The sequence below is a fragment of the Caloenas nicobarica genome, chromosome 2 (genome assembly GCF_036013445.1).
Source record: "Caloenas nicobarica isolate bCalNic1 chromosome 2, bCalNic1.hap1, whole genome shotgun sequence".
NCBI lineage: Eukaryota > Metazoa > Chordata > Aves > Columbiformes > Columbidae > Caloenas > Caloenas nicobarica.
In genome coordinates, this window is record NC_088246.1 from 54,942,444 (window position 1) to 54,969,171 (window position 26,728).

Genomic DNA, 26,728 nt, shown 5'->3' on the forward strand with positions numbered 1-26,728 from the left:
GGAGGCTAATTTCAGATTTCATGGGAAAGGACCAAATACAGGATTCACCATAGTTCTGACAAAGCACAAACAAACCTGTTGCCACGTACGTGTGAACAAATAAGGACATTTCTTTTTTATTCAATTTTTTTTTCAGGTACTGCTTCAGAAATTGCTAGTTAAACTGTTTGCATTCATGCTCATTTTGATATGTTTCAGCAAGCTTTGTCTGGCACCAGTCTGTAAACCATTAACACCTTAAACTACAAAAAAGGTGGGCTCCTGTGTTTCAAAGAGGTTAAAAACCTACTGACTGAGCTTTGTACCATGTTTGTCTGTCTGAGCGGAGAACTACTCCAGGCGGCGTGTGAAGTTCTCTGGGAAAAGTCCTTTATAACTATTTGCATCTCTGTACTGAAGCCACTCGGATTCCTTAATGCCCGTCAACCAGCCAGCCTCCTGTAGGAAAAAGACAGAGTCTCTTAAACTTCAGGTCTTCCCCCTTCCTTGCTACGAGCTTCAGACCTGAAGACATTTCATTTCAGAGTCACACGGCTAAAAGATTTGGTGCTTTGGTTAAAAAGCAGCCTCTGATTTTGCACAGACTGTCTCCCCTGTTCTGCCAGACCAGAGTTTCATGACACTGAGTGACTGTGAGCATATTGTATGGCCTTTATCCCATCTAACCCCTGGCTGAACTCAAAACTGGATAATCAATCTTCCGGGTCATCCAGTATTACACCAGATCTGCATTTGTGGAAATCTCTGTTGAGACTTTTTCAAAGTTGCCACAATAACACTGGCACACCTGTGCAGTAAGAGCATAGCAGTGGGCCACAAACGTTACATGATACCATAGATGGGGAAAAAAATAGTTTTCAATCTGAATTTTTTCCCCTGAGAGTTCTCTTCTCTCGTTCATGTACTGGCAGTCAGAAGAAATAACAGTTCTTGCAGTCTCTGGAGTTACTTTCTCTAGAAAGTGAAAGTTAGTTAATATGCAATTATTTTTTCCAAAAGCTCTTGGAAACGTAAACCAGAACTTGACATGCAAAATTTCAAATGAAATCACCTGCAGTCCAAGCAACCGAAAGAGAGATTTCTTATTGGGAAGTGCTGCGTCTCCTAAGTGTGATCAACTCCACCTGGAACAAACTCAGTTCGGTGTCTTTTAAAATGATCAACCTGTTCTCATTTCACTAACTCTGTGCTTTTTTCCTTTTAAGAAGAGGAGCCAGAGCAAAGCTGTGATAAACGAGGAATTTCTAACGCTGTCATGGTATCGCACAGAGAGTACACAAGGAGATAAATTGTACGGATCTTCACAGACATCACCAAGTCATGATTGGTTAGTGGCTGCATGTGGTGGTGCACTGGCTCTCTGTTCCAAAATAAGCAACATTAAAGCAGATACAGCTTATGTATGGCATTGGCCGGGTACATTTCACTGGGGATGTGTTTTTGAAGCATTTGGAATATCTGAGAGAAAGGAGAGAGGAATCGCAGCTTTGTAGCACAGGCAGTGTAGATTGTACAAAGGAAGGAACAGTTTTACTCAAGACTAATGGAAAAATTGAAGCCACTGGGTGGGACTGGTTTGCTTCAAATGGGGGACACAGGCTGATGTTACCAGCTGTATTAGAATTATGGTTTTAGACAGGTCAATTTCGAGAGAGAATAAAGAATAACACAGATAAAAAGACTGTATAAATCAACAAAGTACTTGGCAAAAGACAAAAAGATTAGGTTTTATGGTAATGTTAAACACGAAGGGCAGATATGTACTGAGTAATAAAGATATGACCAGAACGGTTTCAGAAATATGAATGCATAAAGGTTTATTTTCTCCATCAATGCACACAATTTACTACAATTAATGCTAACGGAATTTCGATGCACACCGCAAGAGAATAATATACTTCATGGATTCACCAAGTGAAGATTTAGCATATTTAATGCATAACATCCTAAGAAAAGCAGACTGAAGACAGAGAGCAGATTTTTCTATCCTTACAGCAATGCCCTATTCTGCACATACTGATAACAAAATCAGTTGAACTGCCTATGAGGTAAGATGCAGCATAATTTGAGTAAGGATAACAGAAGCTATCCCTATAAAAAAGAGTAAAGTGCCCTACTAAAAGAAAAATCCTTTATTCTGAAATAAAAACCAAAACCAAAACCAAATTACTTGTCTCTTGAATTAAAGGAAAGCTCAGCTGAGATGATCAACACTGGTTATTACCTACTTTTGGACAGCACCAGCCATGAAAACAATTTCAAATACAGTCCCCAGCACTCGCATGTGCTTAGGGTATTAGCACTATTTTAAAGAAATATTTTTAATTCAGAGCAGTGCTCTTAGCTGCCTCACTAGGCAGGATCCAGCCCCCACCTCTCAACTCCAACATCAACAGGAGACTTCTCACCAACACTACAGGCACCAACAGATGCCCATGAAGCAGCTGGTGCCAGCAGCGTGCAGTACAGTCTTCTCTTTTAAAGCAGTGGCCAAAAATCAATTCACTTCACTGCAATTCAGTTTAACACACGGAATAAAATTCTTTAAAAATTCACCTGAAATGCACTGTTAAGACAAAATGATACGTCTTAAATGAAATTAAACTGTTGTTTAATTCGGTTTCAGGCTTCCAGAGGACAGAGTTAGCTTTAGAGGCATGCAGCACACACAGCAGCACCTCCATACATTTTGGCTGTAGGACAGCACAATTTGTGTGTGGTCTCAGTGCTCTATGTGGATGAAATTCTATTATTTCTCCAAATCCACACGTAAAAGCCCCGAACATCTAGGAACCAGGTAATCTATTCTACTGCGATGTTAAGACAGGATGATATATAGCAGTATAATGCACAATTTGTAAGTCATCTTCCAGATTAAGTCTTGTGTGCATCTGTGCCTGTATAAAATATGGTACAAAGTAGCATAAAAAAAGCCCTAGACAATATGCTGTGGTCAGATCCTGCTAGTAGCATATACCTGGGACTTCAGCTGTAGCCAACTGTGCAATTTAGTCTCAAATGAAACCAAGTACAAAGACAAAATTAAAATCTTTGTGTTTTCTAATGGTAGTGACAACGTGAGAAAAAAGCCGAGACAAAGAAAAATGTCCACAAAAGAAAGAACCACATGTTTTTACCTGATCAGCTGTGGTCTCAGAAGGAATTACTAGTACAATATCTCCTCGTTTTAAGTTGAGCTCATCAGCGTTAGCTGCCTCAAAGTCATGTAGAACTTCAACCTGAATAACACCAAACATATAGACATGACCTAAATGGAGACATTTTCCTAACAAAATTATCTGTTCAATCTTTAATGGAAAAAAAAAGACTAATGTATCTTCTTCATGCAAACACAGGGCTAGAGACAGGTACATTCAAATCACTAATGTCAACATTGGTTCATGTAAAAGTTTTCTATTCATATACTTTAGAAGCAGGGACAGCTTAAGTCTTCCTGAAAGTACCAAAGGAAACCTAAGATCCTTTCCCAAGGTTACAGGGAATCAAGGACAGATGATACTGCAACACCCCATAAGTCCTGCCACCCTTATTCCTTCTGTGTAAGGAACTTGCTTTCATTACCCACTGTTATTACCAGATCTGAGAGAGGGGTGGCAGAATTTTGCAAATAAAATTGGGAAAGACTCCCAGGAACTGGTATTTCAGACTCTCATTCTCTTTTTGTGGCCACTGGATATTACTCCTGCTGTAAACATCCACGGAAATTTGAGTGGGATGCAGAGCACTCCTTTCAACAGGTGATCAAAGAGGCGAGTAATGGGAACCCTACATAATGTTTGCCCTGGAAAGAGCTCCCATTTACTGGCAGATGCCAAAAATATCTGTTTTTCAAAGGGGTGATTATTAAAACGTTGGCAGGATCAGCATGTCATTGTGAACAGACCATTTTAGCTAAATGGTTCTACCTCCTTAAGAGATATGCTATTCTAATTTTCTCAAAGCACAGCCAGTTCCACGGTAAAACTGAAATAATGAAAGAGAATGGCATCAAGAACCAGATGGCAGGCATATACTCTGCTTCTCCTTATTTATGTCTGACCTAAGAGAGTGTGATGAAAAACAAAAGATGAACTATGTCAGCATGTATGAGTCAGAGTTGCACGATACTGTTCACCCTCACTCTAATGTTATTCTCAAAGTTTGCTGAAAATATTGAGCAATGAGAATAGACCAAGAAGAATGGCATACTTATGAAGTGCTATGGGACTAATTAGTCTGAACTAGGCAAATTATAATAGGAAGCATGTAAAGTTCATCCATCCTCAAGGAGCTTTTCTGCTGCTCAGTGATTCTGATGCGAGAAGCATTATGAAAGAACCTTGTGAACCAGGAAACCCTTGGGGTCTTGCCAGCCAAGGAGAGAATTTCTCGTATGCCTCATTAAACTTTTCTGTTTGAAAACCATAACAGTTTAGAACGATAATATTACTAAAGTCACAGAATGACATTCTGGCTTCATTACTGTGAATTGTAGAAGTCCCATGGGTTTCAATAGAATCAGAACTTCCACTATAGATTTTCAGCCCAGAAAATGCCATTTTTTAATATTAATAGAATCACAGAATGGTTTTGGTTGGAAGGTACCTTAAAGATCAAATACATTGTTAGTAAATGAGATATATTGTTAGCATATTGCTGGCTAACTCTGTGGCAGTGCAGTTTTACTAAATATATTAATTTTCAGTAGCAATTTGGTGAGATGAGAGGGCTCTTATACTTTAGTGAGTCTTACAGCTACATAAGGATATGCACAGCGACAACAGTGTGCAGAAAATGTGTCTTCTCAGATTTCATATATGAAGGAACAACACAATATTGAAGTCGTGTTTGTGCATATTTGTGTGTGCATGTGTCTGGCTGTTAAACTAAGCATCCTTTGGCCTCAGGAAATCCCCACCTATGCAGACAGACACATCCACAAAGGCCAGATCTGAAGGGATGTCTAAAATAAGAATGAAGAAGCAGACCTTAAAGAGAAAGCCGGGTGGCATTGCAGAAGCTGCGTCTTCTGCTGGAACAGGCTGATCTTGAGAAGGTGCAGCCTGGATTTCTTCAGTGGGTTTCTGCTCACTTCCAACTTGAGAAGTTTCACTGGGAGAAGTGTCAGTGCCCTGAGTGCCCATCTCTGCTGCGGCATCTTTGGACTCGTTCACGACGACTTCGTGTTCTTCTCCCTCCCCCTCATTGTTCGATGCTGGCTCTATTACTACCGAAGGGATGCTGCTGACCTTTTCCTGAGGAAAAAAAAATAAAGGGGGGCAAGGCCCCCACAAATGCTCTGTAAGAGTATTTAGTACTTTATTTCAAGCAGGAAAACACAATTATTTGTTTATTGCACAGGACATATATGGGAATGGGGATTTCTTTCTTCTCCACAGAGGATTCTTACATTAAGACAGAAAACAATACTTGTGCAAGAACGTAAAGGAGTAATCCCTTCCCTGTTTTCACTGTTGCCCTTAGTTCTCCTAAGTCTACTTACTATACTAGGACAAATCATTGCAGTAAATAATAAAAATGCTCTGCAGGTTGTTTGGGTTTCATTTTCAAGTGCATGGAAATCACCAGATCTTTCTCCTACACCCTGCTCTTAAATTTGGGTGGGTTTAGATAAAGCCATAAGTTCCTGGTGTCACTGTCCTATATTTCTTTTGGAATTCAAGTCAGCAGGATAATAGTGATATAAAGGTGATGAAAGAAGGAAACACGACCTATTTGTTTGACTGATTGAGGGCATTTCTCCTGATTTACAGCAATGTAACTGAGAGCAGAGAAAGCAAAAAAGCTTAGTAGGTACCACCTGACCAATAATGAAGACTAGGACAAAAAGCATATAATGAAATTCGTTGGAGCATCCAACCTGAAAAAAACAAGTTCAACAATCCTCTGCCAGATCATCCTATTCTAGTGCACAGAAGAAATAATACGTGCAATGACAGCAGGTGGCAACTGGCTGCCCAGCTGCAGGGTCTGCCCTAGTAGCTGTTCCGTGGCTCCTCAGAGGTTGCAGAGGAAAAGGCAGCAGGCCAGATTCAGATACATAGCTTGACCACCACGATTTACTTAAAACAAAGTACTGCTATTGATAGGACAGGGTGCCATGAGACAAGAAAAATCTATTTCTTTCTCTGCCTGTTTCTCCAGAAAGCCCTGTTAGGTTATGTGTTAAAGCTCATCTCCACAGAGGAGCACAGAGAGAAAACAGCAGGAAGCAGAGCCCAAACAATACCCCGTCCATGCTGCTTCCAGGCCCATCACAGGCACCACCAGCCCATCAAGTCCCATCTCCACAAACCCAGGTGAGCGCAGAGGCACAAAGGCAGGCACAACCCAAATTAAGGACTCAGAAGAAGGGACATCCTATGCCAGGAGAGCCTCAGCCTTGCTACTGGTTGGACCTGGTGGCACAGAGCTGGAGCATTCTTCATAGAATCATAGAAACTCCTGAGTTGGAAGGGACCCACAAGGGTCATTGAGTCCAACTTCTGTCTCTGCATATGACAACTCCACAGTTCACACCATGTGTCTTGCCTCTCTTTGGCTGTTGAATCTGTCCTGATTCCCGTAACACACTCTCTCATGCACCGACATGAGTTACCTGAGTTATATCAGCCTCCTTTTCTTCTCCCTGAGGTTTGTCACCTTCAGCAACGCCCTCCTGTTCAGTGGTAGCAGCACTGTCACCAGCTCCTGCTGCTACAGCCCCGTCGGTGACAGGTACCACCTACAAACAACAGGAGGGAGGGACCATTCAGGGTACAAGTTCTGGGTATCTGCTGGAGAGACCATGGACTGCTCTGCAACCTCCCTGGGTCGTGTCAACCCACGGCCTTGGTTTCATTGAGGTTCCTCCTGATTTGTGGGGCAGAGCAGTGCTGGGGGAGAGGTTATGCAGGGAAGCTGATCAACAGGTGGGAGAGAGACATTTACGAAACCTCACTAGGCACATTTAGCAGAATCCTCAGGTGTCACTGGTGGACTAACATTTTGCCAAGGCTCTGGTGTTTTTTCCTTCTCTTGCCTTCAAGCTGTATCGTGGAATAAAGTCACCATAGGTTTCTGCTGAGGAGAAGGAGCTGCAAGCTGTCCAGGGGTCCACAGGACCCTGTTACCCTGTTTCCCCAAAAATAAGACCTACCTTGACAATAAGCCCTAGCATGATTTTTCAGGATTTTTGATGATGCTTGAAATATAAGCCCTACTCCAAAAATAAGCTCTAGTTACAGTTCATAAAAAAAGTCAATTTAAATAGTGTCCAGGCAGCTATACCTGTAAAAAAGTAAGCATCTTTTGGAGCAAAAATTGTATAAGACCCTGTATTATTTTCAGGGAAACAGGGTAGTGGAGTCTGTTCTTGGGAAGAGGCTCCAAGCCTTCTCCATCTACTATCACATACATCTAGACCTGTGCTGGCTTCAAAAATATTGCCTTAACTACAGACCTCTTTCTAATAGAGGGAAAAAATAGAGGGGAAAAAAATGTAACTGTAAAGATCTATAGCTGGGTCAGTATATAAAAAACATACATAAAAGCCCATTCAGTCTGGATATGACTGCCGAAAAGTTAATACATGTTTTGTTCCAGTTCTTGAGGTGGACAGAAAAGCGCCTGCCTATAGATCAGTGCTGAATCCTTCATCCAGCAGAGACTGTTGCTGTAATTTATGTATCCCCCTAACATTTGTATGGGTATATACGAGTATATGCTTACAGTAACATATTAGATATATATACTTACAGTGTTATTAATCAAATTACCTTCAACATGGAATTTTTAATGTATGGCAGATAGCACCAGGATAAAGTAAAAACACTGAATAGAACTTGTTTTCTAGGTACCAATGTCAAGCTACAGTTAGCAGAATTATCTCTGATCTTCAGTTAACACCCTGATGCTCTTTGTTTCCTCCGTTTGATCTTTCCTCCACAGATGAGGCTAACTCAGCTACCTTAACTCAACCTGAACTACCAAATGCAGCCGATGAAGGATGCCCTATCATAAAAAGAAGTAACATCAAAAGATATGGGCAGATGTTGACATCTTCTCCTGTGGCATTCAAGTCTGCCACTCATAGTATTGCCAATTTTAGCAGCCTTGACCCAAGAAGGTACTCAAATAAATGATGAGTGTAAAAGCCCTGGAGTAGGAAAGAGGGGGAACAGAGTGCATATCACATTGATTTTATACCGCACATTTCTAACAGCATGCTGCAGAAATTGATCTTTCTGTCCGTTGTGATTAGGATCAACACTTCTTTTCTATTTATTGGATTTGTATAGCTCATTTTATTTCACTAAGGAGGAGAATACTAATTTACATGAATCAGCTCTCAAATGTTCTGCTGTGAAAGGGTGATGTTCTCACAGTCTGTAGCCATGAGTCACTGAATGTATACCACAGATTCCAAATTAGCTACCTCTAGTAGTACTATCGAAATTTGGACAGCTGCCCCATTATACCAACCAGACAGAGGACAAAGAAAAGGTCATGCAGATCCAGTATAATGAGGCCTGCCATAGAAGAACCACTTGCTGTTGTAATGGTAGCAGAAGTGAATGGTTCTTTACCCGGGCTGCAGCCAATTCACGTTTGCATGCTCCTCTCATTAACACTGCTGTCAGCTCCACAAAATGCCACGGATTCGGCAGCAGCAAGGAGGCCGAGGAAAGGAAAAGGAGGAGGAGGAGGAGGAGGGCTACTGAGCCTTTGGGTGGGGGTCTGCCAAAGGAGGTCCCTGAGCTGTGCTGGATTTCCAGAGCTGAAGCTCTGGCCCCATGGCTGCATTTAGAAATGGGCTGGGTAATTTTTATGACGGTTGGTTATAATTGCAGCTAAGCTAACTAACGTAATGTCAAGAGGAACTAATCATCATGATTTAGGGAATACAGCAATTGCTTGCGAAATCTTGGGAGACTTTTGGGATAGTACTGAAGAATTTGTTATGCAAGTTACAGTATCAGAGAGACCACTCTCCTCTGGAGGCCAGATATCAGCTTAGCAAAGAGCTTAATCTCTTATGGCAGCTCTTCTGCATACAGCGATACTGCCATTTTAAACAGAACACAGGGTCAGACTTACCAGATAAGATACCTCAACTTTTTAAGGATAAGTGGTAATAGAAAAAAAAAGAGGAAAGATAAATTTCAAAGACTTAGCCTTGGTGCCCACGAGATAGTGAGGAATTCCTTCCATGTTTCTTCTTGGACCAGACTTGTTGCGAGTGACAAGCCAACACTAGCGAAGCCACCCGACACTCTTTTGTGTCAACACTAAGCTGGGCCTGATCTACACTTCTATCCCGTATTTTCTTGCTAGTGTAATTCCAATGATTTCTACATGGGTGTCACCTTGCTGGGGAGGACTACAGCACCCGTGATTCCCAAACTCACTTCCCAGTGACACTGAGATACCCTGGAGCCACAGAAATATCCTCGTCTCTAGCAGAGCTAATGCTGTTTCACAGCAGGGTAACAAACCCAAGCTTGGGCAGCTGGACTTACCACGTTCTGAAACCAAAGGTTTATGACCTTTTTGTACCAAAATGAGTACCAACAAAAAAGAAGGTTGCCAGCAACTTGAGATACAAATCCTAAGTGATTAATGACTAGGAGTGACCATCTCTTCCTCAGTCCCTACTTCTATTCCTGCATTTAATATGTAGCCATTCCAATTGTGCTGCTCTGTGTGCACACTATAATTTCACTTTAGTACAAAAGGATTCAGGGTAAGTAGTTCTACCACCTCTGAAGAATTGTAAGTAAAATACAACCATAAGAGTCTACACATGCCCAGTTTTAAGTATGAAACGAGCTTTTCAGTTGCTTTATAATTTGACTTTAACTGTATCTAATTTGACGCCCAATTTGTGCTTTAGAAAATGAACTCATAACATTATTATTTTCAAATATCTGTCTTAGTTCAGGGCATATTGTTCTAAGAAAGAAAATAATAAAAGATTTTTTTTAATAAAGATGTTTGCGGGAAGGCTAGGCAAACTAATTTATGTAAAGTGTAAAGGCTACTGGGAATCTATGCAGCTTATTTCCAAATGTCAATAGAAACAGCATTATATTCCCTTCTGCCGTGGAGCTGCATTGTTCACTGCCCTGTGATATTTATCAGTCTATACTGCTACAACATGGAGTTTCTAAGGCAAGTCCTGCATTAAATGAGAGATGCTCTGGTGTTAGAATATATACCGCAGATATAGATATATCTGTGCAGTGATAGATACTGCAGCTGGGTCACAGTCATCATATCAACCTGCACATTGATGAGATGCAAATGACAAATATACTTTTTTGCCACGATTCTCTTGAAGATATTAAACCACAACCACATTCTTGAGGCTGTTCATATGTACCTCGCTCTCTTTCTCAGCAACTCCAGTTGTCTCTTTATCCCCTGCCTCGACATTGTCCTGTATAAAGAGGAAAAATGATCATCACCTTACTCATGCTGAGGTAATAGCTGCAGAGAAATTGGTATTAATCAAGCTTAATGGAAGCAGGGCATGTATGGGATGAGATGAAATGAATGGCTGGAACTAAATGGGATAGTATCTAGCAAGTGGAAAGATTCTTGCTGCCACGTATCATCTGAAATAAAAGTAGTTATAGGCTAAAAAACCCAAGAAATAAAACCTCTTATTTATATCACCATTATCACACTCTAAGTGCTAAGGACAATTTTATTTCCCACTGAAGACTCAAAAGCTGTTCCCACTCTAACCTGCTGCTGGCCCTGCAGCTCACCAGAGTTTCAAGGTAAACTTTCTAAAACACTTGCTTGTTCCACTCACGTTGGACATTCAAAGGCACTGTTCAAAAGAGGTGCGTCACAAAGTTCATGTTTTTTTGCAGAATCACCTTTCTCTAGGCCCTTATTCAGTAGCACACGCAGCAGGTGCCTGACATTTAAAAAATTAGACGTGTCAGTGGTTTTCTAGATGTTCAAGGGATCAAATGCACTGAACAGTAATGGACTGCCCCCAAATGGTCCTTTTTACAGCACAGATGCCATTTAATACCAGGTCCTTTTTATCAGAAGCTGTAAGACTGCCTGAGTTTAATGTTTTGGAAACCGGAAAAAAAGGGCACGATTATTCCCCAAACTTTTCAGGACAGTACTGCCCATGCTGGTTTCCAATTCTACTGTAGCATTTACGGATTTAACCAGTGACTCAAACCAGGAACATCTCTTCTGCTTGAGCTTGGATTCAGTTTTGGCTATTGCTCTTCCTGACCCGCAGGTTTAGGTCAACAAACTCAAAATCGCCATGATTCAGGCCTGGTTTGGAACAGTTCAAAGTGTTTTTCTTCTGTTCAGGCCTGACTTCTTGCATACACAGGCTATTTTCTAAAGACGCTCTGCTGAGGAAAAGCAAATCAATGCCCCGCTATGGAAATCCACCTTGCTAATAAATTTTGAGGCTGTTTTGCAAACACAACCAGGTCAGATTTTTCAAAAGAAGGTAAGGGTGAAGACAAGTTATGCACAGCTCTGTGAGGGCACGGTAGCTCGGACTGTCCCCTTTCGCAATCAGAAATTAGGAGACCTCAAGTGCTCAGGCTCCAGCTAAGTGCCTGCACATCCCCACAACTGTCACTGCAACGTTTCTACAAGTTTCGGTGGAAATGGTTGCATGTTTCTTTTTTAATAAAAGGATGCTGAGTTATATTCAAACTTCATATCACTCATGTTTTTTTCTGATCTAATCTTCTAGTATTGCCTGCAGTCACCTCATAAGCCCCAAACATGTCCAGATGACAGGGCAAGGCAGCTGCTGGCAGCGGCGTTACCATAGAAACCTCTCACAGCTTTATCCCATTAAAAAACCAAAACAACCAAACACAGTGTTATATAACCTCTTTTATATGATTAATTCTTCTTTTTTTTTAGTTTTTAAAATTTTTTCTTTTCTTTTTTTAAGCTGACAAGCTTCTGCCACGAAGCACTTGATTTTATAGTAAGTTTGATGAGACTGTAGAGGGTCTTAAGTAGAAAAAACAAATATCAACAGCAAATTATAAGTATTTCTTACTCTAGGGATGCACACAGCCACCCACAGAAGTCTCACTTTTCCTTTTTTTTTTTTTTACAGAAGAGATGTACATAAATGTTCCTATTGCCTGTAAAAGCTTTATGTCCAACTGCAAGTCAGTAGACAGATGCCTTCCCTACTTTTACTAATAAAAAGTGCAAAAGTGCTGAATTTCTGTCATCAGCTGTATTTAAGTCAATTCGCCTTCAAAAATTAGCATCATCATACACTTTATAGTCAGGAATGTGCCAGCCTCTGCCCTTCTCTTAATAATACCCTGGCAATATTCTTTGGTAAGAATTCCATCAAGCCAGCGTTGGGCCTCTTTGCAGAAGAATCTAATATATATACATACACATATTTTTAAATGAGGACTGTTTTCCAGACTAACTGAAATCACAGTTTTGGTAGGAAAGGGGAAAGGAAGGAGAGCTCCTCTTGCTTCCCAAAGCTAATTTAACTATGTACACCAGTTGAATTAGTAGCATTTTGCTTTTGCTATGTTGATTACCTGGGATTTTGTGGATGGTGGTGTTTAAGAAGAAAGGCCTGGTAGCATGAACTCTACCATTTTTAGGGCATGAAAGCCTTTAAAAGGTATGACTGAAATAACATCTGAGTAAAGTAACATCCTGGTTCCATAAACAGAGAAAAATCTCCTGAAGACTTCAACAGAATTACACTATTCTACATCAGTTTTCTCCCGTATTTAAGAGCCATATACTTCAGTGGCCTCATGCCCCAACTTTGCACCTGCACTTAGCTGCACGCTCAGAATCTGAACACGGTTGACTGCTCTTCTGTATCTAACCATTGTATCGCCCTCCACAATAACACGCTCCGCCATTTGGGCACTATGAACGGTACCTACAGTGGGATTCAACGATAATTAGATAATCCTCAAAGCTGCAGGCTGTTTCCCAGTCTCCGCTGTACTTGCTCAGTGTCAGCAAAGAGCTTGTCAGGAGGCGGTTTCACATATGCTTATACACAGCTTTGAAAAATACAGTATTTAGCTGAGTGTCTGACTCCTTTAATGAGAGAACATCAGAGTCCAGGCAGGCATCAGACCCAAAGCACTGAAAAGCTCTTTCCAAACTAATGAGCATAACAGAAGTAAAAAAGCTGATCTCTGAGCAGCCCTCTCAACTTCAAGGGCTATGTCTTACATGTAGGAGAAGAAGAAAGGGAAATAACAAGATTTCATAAGCTTTCACTTTATTATATTGTCCTCATGTCACCTTTGTTTGAATGTGAAAAATTGCTGTGGTGAGAGGGGTAGTATTATTTGAAAAAGAAATATAACCTTCAGACTGTATCCTTTGGATTTTACAGCTGCCTTTGGGGATGCTAGGGAAATAGGGAAACAACTGTTTTGGTGTGCAGAAATCCAGGCAAGGACTTTTTACCATGATTAACTTCGCTTCTGTTGGTGCACATGGTCATTCTGTCCCTTTAATTACCAAACATTTTGTCCCCCCTCCAAAAAAGATCAACTGTTGACGGCTACTAATAAATATTTTTCTATGGCATTTGAGACCTGAAGGACCAAGACAAAAATATGTAATGAGATCCCAGGCAGCAATTCTGACAAGTTCTTGGCAATCTTGTTCAGGCAGACTAAGAAACAGCAAGTAACTGAATCCAAAACTCCCTGAGCAGCAAGTGGTACTCTATCCCCTGGACCATTCTCTCCCTAATTTAAATAAAAACCCTACCAGAAAAATTACTGTGAAGCTCCTACAATGAAGAATGCATGCCATGAATTTTCTAGATTAATGGGATGTGACAGAAAACTTACCACAGAAAAATTAAACTGGTTGTCACTCTGAACTGGAAGTCACTAAACTATATAAAAGATTCCCAATAAGAAAGCATCTATCAATATTTTACAACTCCACTTTTAAAGTAAACTGTCACTCATAAAGCAAATGAATGCGGAACTGCTGTCAAGAAATGACATGTTTTCATCTTTTGCAACTCAAGTGTGCTTTTCCTTAGCTTTGATCATATTTGTCATTAATCCTAATCTTCAGAACTCTTCTTTGCAAGTCCTGGAAATCCCTTCCTGAAATAACAACGCCACTGAGCCAAATGCAGAATGACTCCAATTCAGACATTTTTAAAATCAACCCTTCTAGCTTATTTTCCCGAATTAGCCAGGACAACTTCATATTCAAAAAGCAACAAAAAACCAAGCACAGCAATCAAAACAGTTAAACTTCTATTTAATGCCTATGGTCTTCCTCCTGGATTGCTCTTAAATTGCCCGGCCCTTGCTCTGTGTTTCTCGCTGCCTTTCTCCCAGCAGCTCTGCAGGCCTGTGCCTCGGCTACAGCAGCTGCCGACAGACCATGGTCCCAGAGCTCCTCCTGGGCAGTCAGGCAGTAAAAAGGATAATCTGAAAAGGTTGTGCTGACCGGCGAGCAGATGCGTCGTGCTGCAGCCACAGCCTGGTGTTTAATTAGTGCTTAAGATGTGCGACGGGCCTCAGAGCATTGCTTCGTCTTAGTGCGAGACAAAAAGGAGCTGGCTTTCTTTTAGAAAAATGGTGAACTTCTTTTACAATTTTTTTCTTCATCAAATCCTTACAGCTAATCAAAACAAAACCATCCTGAAACAACCTTTTCGGCTTCATTAATATCTGTTCTTCCACGTAATTCCCTGCCAATCACTCATGGGAAGAGAAGAGCTCCAGACCAATGACTGCTTTCCCATCCCTCCTCTCCCACCTTCTTCATATTCCAAACTATCAAATCTACTCTGACTAGACATGAGGCATTCTGGACAAGAGTCTGACAAAACAATGTGCCTAAGACAGGCAATTCTATTCTTTGCCTTTACTATAGAGTTGACAAGTTATTACTGTGATTTATACCAACAGAAAAGAAAACACACAGGAGGGGAAGACCCGTGTCTCCACAGACCGTGGGGCTTTCTTCGTTCAGTTATGTTATTGGAAGGAGATGATCTTGAAGTCACTTGCTCCAGTGTGTATCATGGAACAAAACAAAAGTGATTAAAAAAAATTGAAATAAATACTCAAAATTCAATCAGAATTAAACCCTAAACATAATTCTGGCAAACACACCGGGACTGCTTCCCTCCATAGCTGCAATGCTGCTAGGAGTCCACGGAGAATGGGAAGGGTTGGACAGAGACAGGCATTACCTTTCCTTTTCCCCAAAGTCCACCAGAACAGCCCACCTAGTACTGCCCTCCTTTCCTTCTATAATAAGTTGTTTTTCCTCTCTTAGGAAGATGGGAGTAAGAGAAGAATGAACTAGACAGGTGCTACAGCCAAAGTTCAACCTGCCTCTTTGTATCATTTGCACTAGATACCACTTTTTAATCCAAATGGTGCAGACACCTGGAACCACCCAGGCAACCTCATAAGTTCATCTTTAAGAGGGTCTTTAACAAAATACATTTGTACTCCAGAGCCTTGCACACCAACACTAGCACCTCCTTCTTTCTGCTGAAGACAATTTGCCTAGTCTCACCTGTGGCTTTGGCGTGGGTCTAATACCACCAGCAGACAACCAACCTGTCCTTGGCGGGCAGAGCTAGAGGGCTTAATGCTGTCCTCCTAAATTAATGACACTACTTAATCTGGAGTCACCAATAAATGTCACCATTAGGCACGTAATGCCTGAGCCGTTGCCATTAATAAAAATGTTAAACAAGATTGGCTCCACAGACAGATCGATGAGACGCTACAGCAGCTGTGTATCTGGGTAAGTCTTCTGTCCATGCTCTCTGCTGCCACGTCTATAGGTGCCAGTGACTTCCACTTTATTCACCTCATTTGCATCTACACATCAGCTTAATGTTGCTTCCCATATGTCACTATATAAAATGTTTACTGAAAAATACCAAATTTTATGATGAATTTGGTATCATCATCCCCACTTAGCACATGAAGATACACAGGGCCTCACCCAAGGCCACGAGCGGTTCAGCAAGCTGAACTTCGTTCTTCTGAGAACACTTAGAGCACCAAACTGCTCAATGGTCAAAAAGCACAGCTATACAGCTTCCACTGGCTTCTGTGGCAGAGGAGTTGACACACAAAACAACCCCTCCTTCTGTCTCGTTTTTCAGTAGTAATCTGTATATTCTAACAGTGACAAACACACATTAGAGGTTTTGAAAATGTTATTGTCTCGAGGAAAGCATGAAAACTGTCAGCCTACAAAAACAGATGCATTTTTCCTCCAGGGTTTCTTAGCCTGTTGGGATCAGCCACCACCAAGATGTTCTGACAGTAGTATGTAGAACTGGAACCTCAGTTGGATAAAAAGGATATTCACTGAGATTCCAGTTATAAAAAGGGATGCTAGTCAGCAGAGAAACCCCACACCTACCATCTCAGACCACCTCTTCCTTTGTAGCGGTATCAGGAGCCCTGCTCTGTTGTTCTTGCAGAGCTGTAATTTCCTCTCATCCCACTGTTTCCTGAACACTGACTTGCAAAAATCTCCAAACTGGCACTTGCAGTTCCCTCTTCAGCTCATGGCTGGCTTCTAAAACCATGAGCCTTGCAGACATTTATATTACAATCACTTTTTTTCTGGTATATTCATGCTTTAACAAGGACCATACAAGATGTACATGGGCTTAGTTCTTACAGTTCAACTTGAAATGAAATAACTGCTAATAAGGTCATTTTAAAATGGCATCAATTCTTTCCCCTTCTGAAGTTCGTCTTGAATCAGACAATCTGTGAAACTACAATCACTCAGCTGAACTTCAGTCTAAAATGCCAAACGTAAGAGGAATGACATTTTGGGGCTGAAAGGAGGACACGTGCTGGAGAGGCATGCGGTGACACAGCTGGGCAGTGCGGAAACCAGCCATGGACGGATGGTGATGATGGAAAGGATGGCTGAAATGCAGCAGGCACATTCACCATGACGAAAGGTGGCTCGGATGAGGCTGGGGAGGTGGCATGTGTGACAGGTCACTCACCGCAGCCTGCTCTGCTGGCTCAGCAGGCTCAGCAGGGACGGCTTCCTTTTCCGCAACAGCAGCTGCAGGGGTTTCCTCGACCTTGGGTTCCCCAGGTGGAGCCTCTTCAGCCTCAGTCTTTTGTTTTATTGATTTTTAAGTAGACGGTGGAAAAATTGTTAAGGAGCATATGATAGTGGGGAGGGAGGAGGGGAATGTTCCCTGTGCCTGGCGCAGAGCTGCTTCAGGCTCGATCTTGCCGGGCTTCGCCAGGGAGACAACATCAGTCCCTGGTCTTACAGCATCTCAAGGGTGTTTTCATTCTCAGTGTTCTGTATGTAAACTGAGCTAGTCCTACATCCCTCCCTCGCGAGGAAAGAAAGCATTATCTTCCCGAGTTACAAAAAGGGGCAATGGAAGAGGAGGGAAGGCACTCAGTTTGCTAAGAAATGCTCCAGAAACTGATGGCAAGGCCAGGAGTTGAAAGTGGCACTTGCATGTACCAACCCTGGGCTTCAAATATGAGTTTTTAAAATTATCCCCTATTCCCTACTCCTATCTCTTCTCAGAAAATATAGACCCTTCTCCAGGGAAAGTAAGAAGCGATCAGCAGACTCAAATAGTTTTTATATGCACAAGGGCAACCACTGACTGCTTGAATTGTAACAATATGAAAATCATCTGCGGTTTCTTATTAAAACACATTCCCTCTTGGGCTCTCCACCACCTACAAGGCAACCATTTATCAACCCACTACTGGGATTTCCACCTTTTAAATTCTGGCCTAAGCTTGTTTTTTAGCAAGAGGATTTAGCAAATAGCACCAGCCCTGCAACACATTCAGTCCTGTGGCAAAATAGCTCACAGCAAAAGTGCAATCTCCAATGGAGACATCACTTTGCAAACACACGCGCGTCCAAGGGGAGAGCTGCAAGCTGTGTTCAGCATATTCCATTTATAAAGATGGCTGACTCAATCAGATAAAATAACCCCAGTAGATTAATTTGTCATGAACAAATTGCTCAGCACAATATGAAGCTCAAAAGCTATTTAGCTACTTTGCAGTTGATAACAGGCAGTTGGCTATAAGGTCTCCTGTGATGAAGAGTCAGCTTCCATGAAATTCTTAAAGATACTAAAATCTTCTCCTCCCTGATATTTTTCAGGAAAAAACCAATAGCCTCTCACTTAGTTTCTCACATATTCCTTAAGCAGACTGATTTTTAATGAGGTACAGAGAAGTCTGCCTAAGAAAGACCTTCAGGATTTGGCATTGCATAAAGAAACATTCATTATATTATACCATGCTGTGCAGAAATCACTCTGTGTAGTGTATTAATGCCAGCTCTAGGGAATTTCACAAAGAAGAAAAAGGGCTGAAATGAGAAACACAAAGTAGATTTAGCCCAGGTAAGATGACTAATGAGTTCCCTGAGGTTTAACACTGGAAGAAACTTTCAGGCTTAAAATCACAGGTAACGTTATGATGGAGATTGCACTGATCTGCTTCAAATCACTCGTTGACAAGCAATCTTAAGATTAGTTACCATATTTCAGCTACAAGTAAAAATACTCTCACTGTATTCAGTAACTATTATGAACACAAGCACCACCAGCGGCGTTATACAAAAGCCACATTAAATAATATTGAGTATCACTCTGATGCTATGAAGTAGCCATAGCACTCACCCAGCAATGCTGCTGTTCCACATCCTTACTCCAGGCTAACCACAGACTGTAAGAGAAACTAAGATACTGCCCAGGTATGATCATTTCCAAAAAGATTCTCCACTCCTTAGAAGCAGAATGTGCCTACTATTATTATGTGGAGAGCGAATAAAACTATAGCAATATTGGAGACATTTAAACAACCATCGTGAACTATCACCTGCTTGCTGTACACTAGACCATAGAACTCATTCTCGTAACTTCTTAAATGCAATAAATAAACAAACTGTTTGATGACATCTTTGAAAAGTAAACATTATCTTAGAATATCCTGGTTTTCTTTTATTTTTCTCTGCACTATCTTCGTGAAAGACTGTTTCAGTGAGTAAAGGTTTACAGCTACAATGATACCACCCACCAACTCTTTCAGGATAAGGTTTTGTGATTTAGAGAATAGAAAACACACACACACAAATATATCTTTGCACAAAGGAAAAATAGCGCAATTTTTTGCAAGGCATTTGAAAATTAAGCAAAAGCCACTTACCAAAGGCTCTGCAACATTCTCGTTCGATTGCACTGTAAACGCAGAGGTATCCTAGATATAGAAATGAAAAACAATGATGCAAAAATATTTGAGACAGGATGTTTACAGGTGTCTATTGAAGACCTGATTTTTTAAATGGTTTATTCAGGTAAAGTCATAATTAAATTCACATAGAATAAGATGAGAAATTGATAATCTAAATAGGTATTAATAACAATTATTATTAGCTAAGCACTATTAATATCAGACATTCCTTTTTCAATTACATACTCTGCACTCCTAAACTGTGCAATGTTATTAGAGTGAAAACCCCTTCCTTAAATGCATGAGAGTTGCACGGACTTTATTTCAGGCACAAGGCACTTCTAAGTTGTGAAACTCAGAATCTTTTTTGCAGACTGTATGTGCTCATGCCCTGGGAGTACACCAGCTCTAACCTACTTTCACATCCTCTAGATTCTGGGCTTTTATTTGACTGGTAACTATAGTAATTACAGATACAACGTTTTACCTGCATTAAGAAAGTACAAAAATGGAACTGTTTTCCAACATCTTACTCATTCAGAACCAATTAATTTGCACAATATTGATGGGCCAAAACCTTTTCCTACTGCAGCGGGGGCATCGAACTTTCATTTCCTTGGGGCGAACATTTTGCCTTAATTATTAAAGATAGTAGCGTTGTGCTTTGCCCCTTCCTTCTGGATCCCTTTACTAATTTAAACATTCTGGAGCAGAATTGTTAAGCACTGAAAGACTCACTTCCACCCTTGTATAAGCTTGGCCTTTTTGAGTGCTTTAAAAAAATGGTGTACAGAGTGTGCTATGGGTAAGCATCTAAAAGGATGCTGGAAACTAATGAGGCCCCAGGTTATCCACCTGAAATTTGGGATCTTTGCAGGGCCCTGGAATTTGAAAGCAGAAACATGGTATCTTCATGTGCTGTATCTCTGCAATGCCTAACACAGAATCTCAGTATCAGCATAGCAGTAAACAAATAATTCAGGTTTAACTTTCAGATTAAATTACGTCTTAAATGAAAATAAAGATGCAGAAACAAATAAAACTCATTTTATAAATACACTTACAGAGTCACTGAAAGTGCATGAAACTGAGGAAACCACACTTTACAGGATTTGGGGATTTGGGGATTGTGAGAAAAATCCATAAAAGAGCACCAGTCCTTTTAGGAGGAAAAAATCAGTCCCACTAAGGTAATGAGATTTTTGCTATTAAATTCAGTCAGGTCAGGAGTACCAAGAGTACTCGCGTCATTCTAGTCACATCTAGGAATAATTTCTGAGAACAGACAGGTTTGGGTTTGAGTCACTATGACACTGTTGTGCAGCTTCTCTGTAGAACAGATTTCCTGAAATTGTACAGCCAGTCCTAATTCCTTCCTCACAGCACAGAAAAAAATAATCTCCAAACACGTTTATTTCTTACCTGTGCAAATCCATTAAATGCTGTGCTGGATGCCTAAGTAGAAGTGAAGATCAGAACAAATTATCATTTGTTTACTAAATCAGAACATGAGTCAAAACACTTTTATTTGCAAAATAAAAATGTAGGTCAGACATTAAAAAAAAATAAATAAAAAAGAAGGGTAAGGCAGCAAGAAATTTGACAAAAGTGCTATTTGTTAACAGGTGTCACAGAGTTAAGGAAAACAACAAAAACAAAAAGCAGAGTAACTTAAGTGTTTTTATAAAATAATAATAATAAAGACTAGGTAACAATTAAAGTTATACGTATAAAACACAAAACGTGTGAGACACAACGTGCCTTCACAGTTCAAAGCTTCATTCACGGTTTTGAAACACATTTTTGTCAGCCTGCTTCACTACACGGCTGAAGGGCACCACACTATGAACAGTTGCATGGCAGTTTTTCAAAAAAAGGCATAGCACGGGCTTAGGAGAGGCAGTGGGAAACACACAAATGGATTGTTTTTAAACGACAAGGTTATGCAAGGCCTAAGGAACTCTTTGTCTAGACTAAGCTACACACTGGGGTAGGTACCTCTTCTTTATCAGCCTCAATTTCCTGGTACAACAATCCATATCTCCGGTTAGCAATTTCATCTTCAGATAAATCTGAGTTGTTGGCCTCATTGTCTTTAGGACTAGTTGAACTCTCGGTGCTAGCATTTCTGGAATTTCCCATTTGAAACAGAGCCAATGGTCTAGCTATCTCCTTGCTCGGTCCAGGATTGCTAATGCCTGCCTGCTCTTCAGGCAAGCCTTGTTTTACTGGTGCCTTCTGACTTCTATTGCTTGTGTTCGCACCTACTTCTCCCCAGCTATTATCAGTCCCTCCTAGGTCTTGGGTAGACCATTTATCACTAAAGCCTAACCAAGCATTTTCCATGTTACCTTCCTCCAAGTCTTGCTGCTTGGGGAAAAAGGGCCAATTATCCAATCCATTGGCTTGGCCATCTGACAGATTAGAAAAACCCCAGGAATCATTAGTAACTGTTGGATCCCAGTTTGCCAGCCAGGGGTCTGTTTCCAAGGCTTCGGGAACATCACTGCTACTAAGATGCTCTTCAGCAACTGCTGCCGCCGTCCTACCTGTCACTTGGTCTTTCGCATTATCTAGGCAAGGATTACCACAGCTTGTGCTAACAGCATCAGCTGCCTCTGGCAGCAATGGCCACTCTTTTTCAGCAGCAGCTTGACCATCAGCAGCACCACTACCATTTGGGAGAAGGCTGGTGCGATTGTCTTCGGTTCCTTTATCAGACTCTTCTGCACTGAATAACTCAGCATCACACAGAACGTTTCCAGTATCTGTAGGGTCCTTCTCTGTGCGGTCAGTTACCTCTAGGTCAACACGTGCCGTCATGTTTATACACTCCATGGCTGTACTCTCTCCAGTACCACTGTCAGTTTGATCTAAGCCATCCTCAAATGTCCTTTCATGATCCTGATCCCAGATACCAAAGACTCTCTCAGGTTCAGCACCAGTGCTTTCTATAGTTTTACAGTTGTTCACTACTATTTTGTCTCCACCTTCTAGCCCTGTGCTCAACAATGCTTTTTCTCCATCCATCTCCTCAATGACATTGACCCATTTGAATTCTTCTTCCCTAGGGTTTTCTAGATTTGCACCATTAGCTCTCCCATCATCCCCATCATTATCTTCCAACTCATGTAAACTTTCTACTTCTGTGCTGACTAACACTTCAAGATCTGATTTTGCTAAACCCGTATGAACTTCTGCCTCACTATTTTCTTTGGTTTTGCAACCTTGCTCTTCCAGTTCCTCTGTACCTTCTACCTCTTTGTAGTGAACAGCTCTGGTCTCTACCTTTTCACTTGGCTTGACACCTGCCCACTCGTCTTCCTCCTGCTCTTCCTCTGCCTTTCGCACATCACACGGGAGGGGTTCATCCAACAAGCTATCAGTTCCCAGGACAGGTGTCTCAAAACTGGTTATGTTCTCTAAAGGCTGATTGGTCACCACATCTTCCCATGGGACATTTTTGGCATCCAGCTGGTCGTCCAATGAAGTCCTCTGGTTTTCGTTTACGGAAGCTGACCCTGGTGCAGCATCCTCCTGCTCACCTACAGCAGGCCAAACACTAGCAGGCAGAGTACCCGTGGATTCACTTGAGGTTTGCTCTGCCCCAGGGAAAAGCAAAGAGCCACCTGCAGTAATCTCCTGGCTGACACTGTGTGTGCTAACATCTAGGCCCCAGTTGAGTGAACCTAGATCAGTCTGAGATCTGTTAACATCTTCTGATGACCCACTGTTTGGGGCTTCCTCCATGATCAGGTTACACAGGGAAAGACTTTTTGAAGAATCAGGCTTTAAGCAGACAGAAAAGCAAAGAAAAAACACAAGATGAAAAATATAAAGGCGGACTTGATGAGAAAACACAAAATTTATATTTTACTAGAGCAATTTTTATTCAAAGAATGAAAGTGATTAAATTAAGCTGTTTAAAGAAAAGCTATGTGGTTTGCAACATTTGGAGGTAATAGATTGCAATGTAAAAGAGCAGCACTGATAGACAAAATCAGAAAACTATACATCACACCACACTGATTACAGCATGTCTCTAGAGTGGTTACGATTTTGGAGGGAGGTTTGCTTACCGGCTGCACCAATTCGCTGCTTGTCTGGGTAGAAGAAAATCATACACATAAAACACAGAAAATAAGAACGCGATGTACTTTGTTATGGCAGCAGTTCTAAGCCTAATCATAGGCCTCTGAATTTAAGCCACACTTCCAGCCTCAGCATTACATTATAAAAGAAGTTCTACATGTATGTTGAATATTTATCATGCCTTGCTTTCCTCTGTGAGCCACTGACATTTTTATCGCAGGAACTCTATTACATCTCAATTGAAAAGCCAGGTTGCTCTGGGAGACAGTGACCAAGGAAGGAAACAATGCAGGTAGCAGCGGAGCTTACTTGTATTTACGCTAAGGCATCACTGCATCATTCAGGCAGTGCAGAGGGCCCTGAGCCTGCAGTTCTCATTCTCCATCACCCCGTGCCATGCAGAGGAATTTATATCTGCACAGGGTAGGGCATCAGGTCACAAAGTCTGCTGTCCACACTGCCAATTTGAACAGACAGAAATGCTGCAAGGTAGATCAACAACTGCTCTGTGCTCAACTTATTAAGACAAACTCAGTAAAAGATTGAGTATCCCTAATTTCAAACATTTAGCTGTGAAGCTCACTACTTTATTTTTTTAAATTGGAACAAAGAGGAAAAGAATTATAACACTGAATACATATATAATATTAACAAGCTATAAATAAAACTGTGTAAAAGGAAAACATTGACAAAGCTATCTAATATAAATTTAGAGCAATAAATTCAAACCATCTCTGTGTTATTTTAACTGATCTAGACATTGGCAGCCTTGAAATCTTGCCTAGCTTACATACGTGACTGTTTTTTCAGGCTTTATTTAACCTTTCCCAATAGAAAGAGATGAGAATTTAATATACATCACATATGCCATGTGTTCACAAAACAGTGCTGCAAATCTGAATGCATTAGAAGCATCCACAGATTTCTGCACTGACTGAAGCTGTAAAAGGTCAAAAATGAGCGTACCAGGCTCCGTGTCAAGTCAACCCAGCTATCTCCATGACATAAAGTCAAAAGGAAGCTCAAAAACAAAGAGTTGTTTTCTTCCTGCAGATCACTGTATCTGATTTGGCACCAAGAGGAGGAAAGAAGGATTAATCCAGTTTCCTAAAGTAGCAGCTTCTTTTGTGAATAACTTCAGTTCACTGAATGCCCACAATGACAAGTTAAATTCTCTCTTCACTCCTGAATTTTGAGAAAATGGTTGTCCGTTGGGTTAAAGTCCTCAGGAACTACACTTTCAGATCATTAAAACAAGTGACTAGCATCCATTCACACCCTCTAATAGCGGTAATTCAGACATGAGAATAAAGCAACACACATTTAGCTGTAATGATTGTGAATCTTATTAACCTAGATTTCTGACATCATTTAGGTTTTATAGGCCAAACAACAGAGATTGGAGGTTTTTGTTGTTGATTTTAAAAGACTCCTAGTGGCTTCATATACTTGAAAGTGTTTGTCACGGTCTCTAAATTCTTTATCGTGGTTTTTGGTAAAAGCACTGTAAATCTGCACTTAGGGTGTTACAAAATCAGAGGCACAGAAATACCCCAATTCACAATGATAAATGTCAGGCTTACCGTCCATAGATCCCATGGCAATGTCTGAAAAAAGGAGCGGAAAAAAAAGGCTCTTAGAAAAACACTCTTCATATATTGTATGTTCAACATGCTGTGTCCTTTAACTAACAAGAGAGAACTTATTTATATGCATATTTATAATATATATATATTTTCTATATTAGCGCATGTGTGTGTGCGCGTGTGTCTGGGTACATATCTGCATAATACGCTTTTTGGTTAAATAAGAAGAGCAGTATGCACAGATTGTGGTATTTCCCACTTCAAAGCAGTTGTTGCTTTTCCAGCAAACTCACACCACCACGTCCTTGAGTAACAGCCAGATTCTGAGCTGCTGACTGGAAGACTTTCACCAGGTACAGGAGTCTTTGCAAGGTGTAAGCTTTAAAGAGCTTACATGGGTCAGGTTTTTTAGCCAGTTAAAAATTATTCAGCTATCTACTGAGAACGAGTGGGTTTTCTCACAACTGTGACACAAGGAAGGAAAATGGCATGTTTTCTGGGAAAGAAAACAAGAAAGTTGACCAATGTTTTCATTTGCCTGTTCAGTCTGTTAAGTAATAAATGTTTCTGATGTCTCAGCAGAAGAGCTGAATGCTTCAAAACTTATCTACTATATTGACAACTAGGTTGAAGTCCGTGAAAACCAAAAACTAAAGATGTTCATAAAGTAAAATGTAAAACTGTTCCTGAAATATTTGCAAATGTTAAATGTAACATCTAACATTTGCCTGAGAGAAAGGATTGCTGCAGTTAGCTTTGCTTCTTGCCTGCTTCTTATTTTATAAGGACAGAGTGGCTCTCTGAACAACTTCTGTGTTCACGAACAAAAGACACAGTAATAACTCACTACTCAGATTTACAGCAAACTAACATTAACAGCCATTTCTCAATTGGTTTAATTTGGTTTAAGTCCAGGTACGTGAATCTTCTGTGTATGTAATTCACAAGTGTACCTGCTTACTCCGCAGTAACATTATTAGCTGAACATTCGAGCTTTAAGGAAAAATGATAGGTCTGCTCTTGTAGCGCTAACTGGTACAAACCCTAGATGTTCTACTGACCTCCATGGAAAGGGAGACGGCTCGTTTTTTTGTTTGTTTGGTTTTTTTTGTTTTTTTAAATTTTCCTTTCATTGCTTGTGAGACTTTGAGCATGAGGGGGAAGGAACAAACTGAGGGAAAAGTGAGACAGAGCGCAGCTTGCAAACAGAGGTGAGGGCCAGGCACATTTAGAAAGGCCACTTCTGAAAGACCCATGGAAACAGAAAAGCAAGTGAGGAAGGGCAGACCGGGGCTCACTTACTGTCGTCTGATCAGTCCGGCAGAGCAGTGGATGGAAGTAATTAATTAAATGATCAACAGGGAAGTCATGCCCAGCCTCTCAAGACATCATGGCACAGATAACTACTCCTGTCTTCATGTCACTACTTCAGCAGTTTGCTGAGGGGAAAATATCCGTGACTGAGGCAAAAATTACACACATATAGAAATACCACTTAAGGCTCTCTTCTTAATCACCCTGGCAAGGTAGAACAGGGCTCTCCAAAGACTCCAACCACAGGTTTCATTCTGTCTATGCTGCCACAGTAATGACCCTGCCATTTCCAGTGAGACCAAGACCCAGACTGCAGGGCTGTCTTCCCTTCTTCTAAAAGCACAGTGCTCTGACTCATCCTCACACTCTCATGGATGTGGATCATCCTATCTCATATATACATGTCAGGAGGAAAGGTGAAAGGAGAGAAGAAACTGAAGGTGCCCAGTGAATGCTTCCTAGGCACCCAGCTGAAAACTAACA

General features: G+C 41.0%; 1 protein-coding gene across 2 annotated transcripts in view; it reads right to left on the bottom strand.

Moving 5' to 3' along the window:
- Positions 1–274: 274 nt before the first annotated feature.
- The window catches only part of AMPH (amphiphysin), a 143,028-nt gene continuing 116,574 nt past the window's right edge, over positions 275–26,728 (bottom strand). The window contains exons 13-22 of one of the 2 annotated variants that reach the window (XM_065628583.1): positions 24,929–24,952; positions 23,333–23,356; positions 20,676–20,708; positions 19,230–19,280; positions 17,036–17,152; positions 10,385–10,441; positions 6,620–6,745; positions 4,989–5,255; positions 3,138–3,239; positions 275–438 (exon numbers count right to left, since the gene is read on the bottom strand). In XM_065628583.1, coding sequence (XP_065484655.1) covers positions 331–438; positions 3,138–3,239; positions 4,989–5,255; positions 6,620–6,745; positions 10,385–10,441; positions 17,036–17,152; positions 19,230–19,280; positions 20,676–20,708; positions 23,333–23,356; positions 24,929–24,952 — 909 coding nt within the window. In that variant the 3' untranslated portion in view covers positions 275–330. Of the gene's footprint in view, positions 439–3,137; positions 3,240–4,988; positions 5,298–6,619; positions 6,746–10,384; positions 10,442–17,035; positions 17,153–19,229; positions 19,281–20,675; positions 20,709–23,332; positions 23,357–24,928; positions 24,953–26,728 lie in introns of both variants that reach the window. The other variant, XM_065628582.1, reaches the window with a different exon arrangement.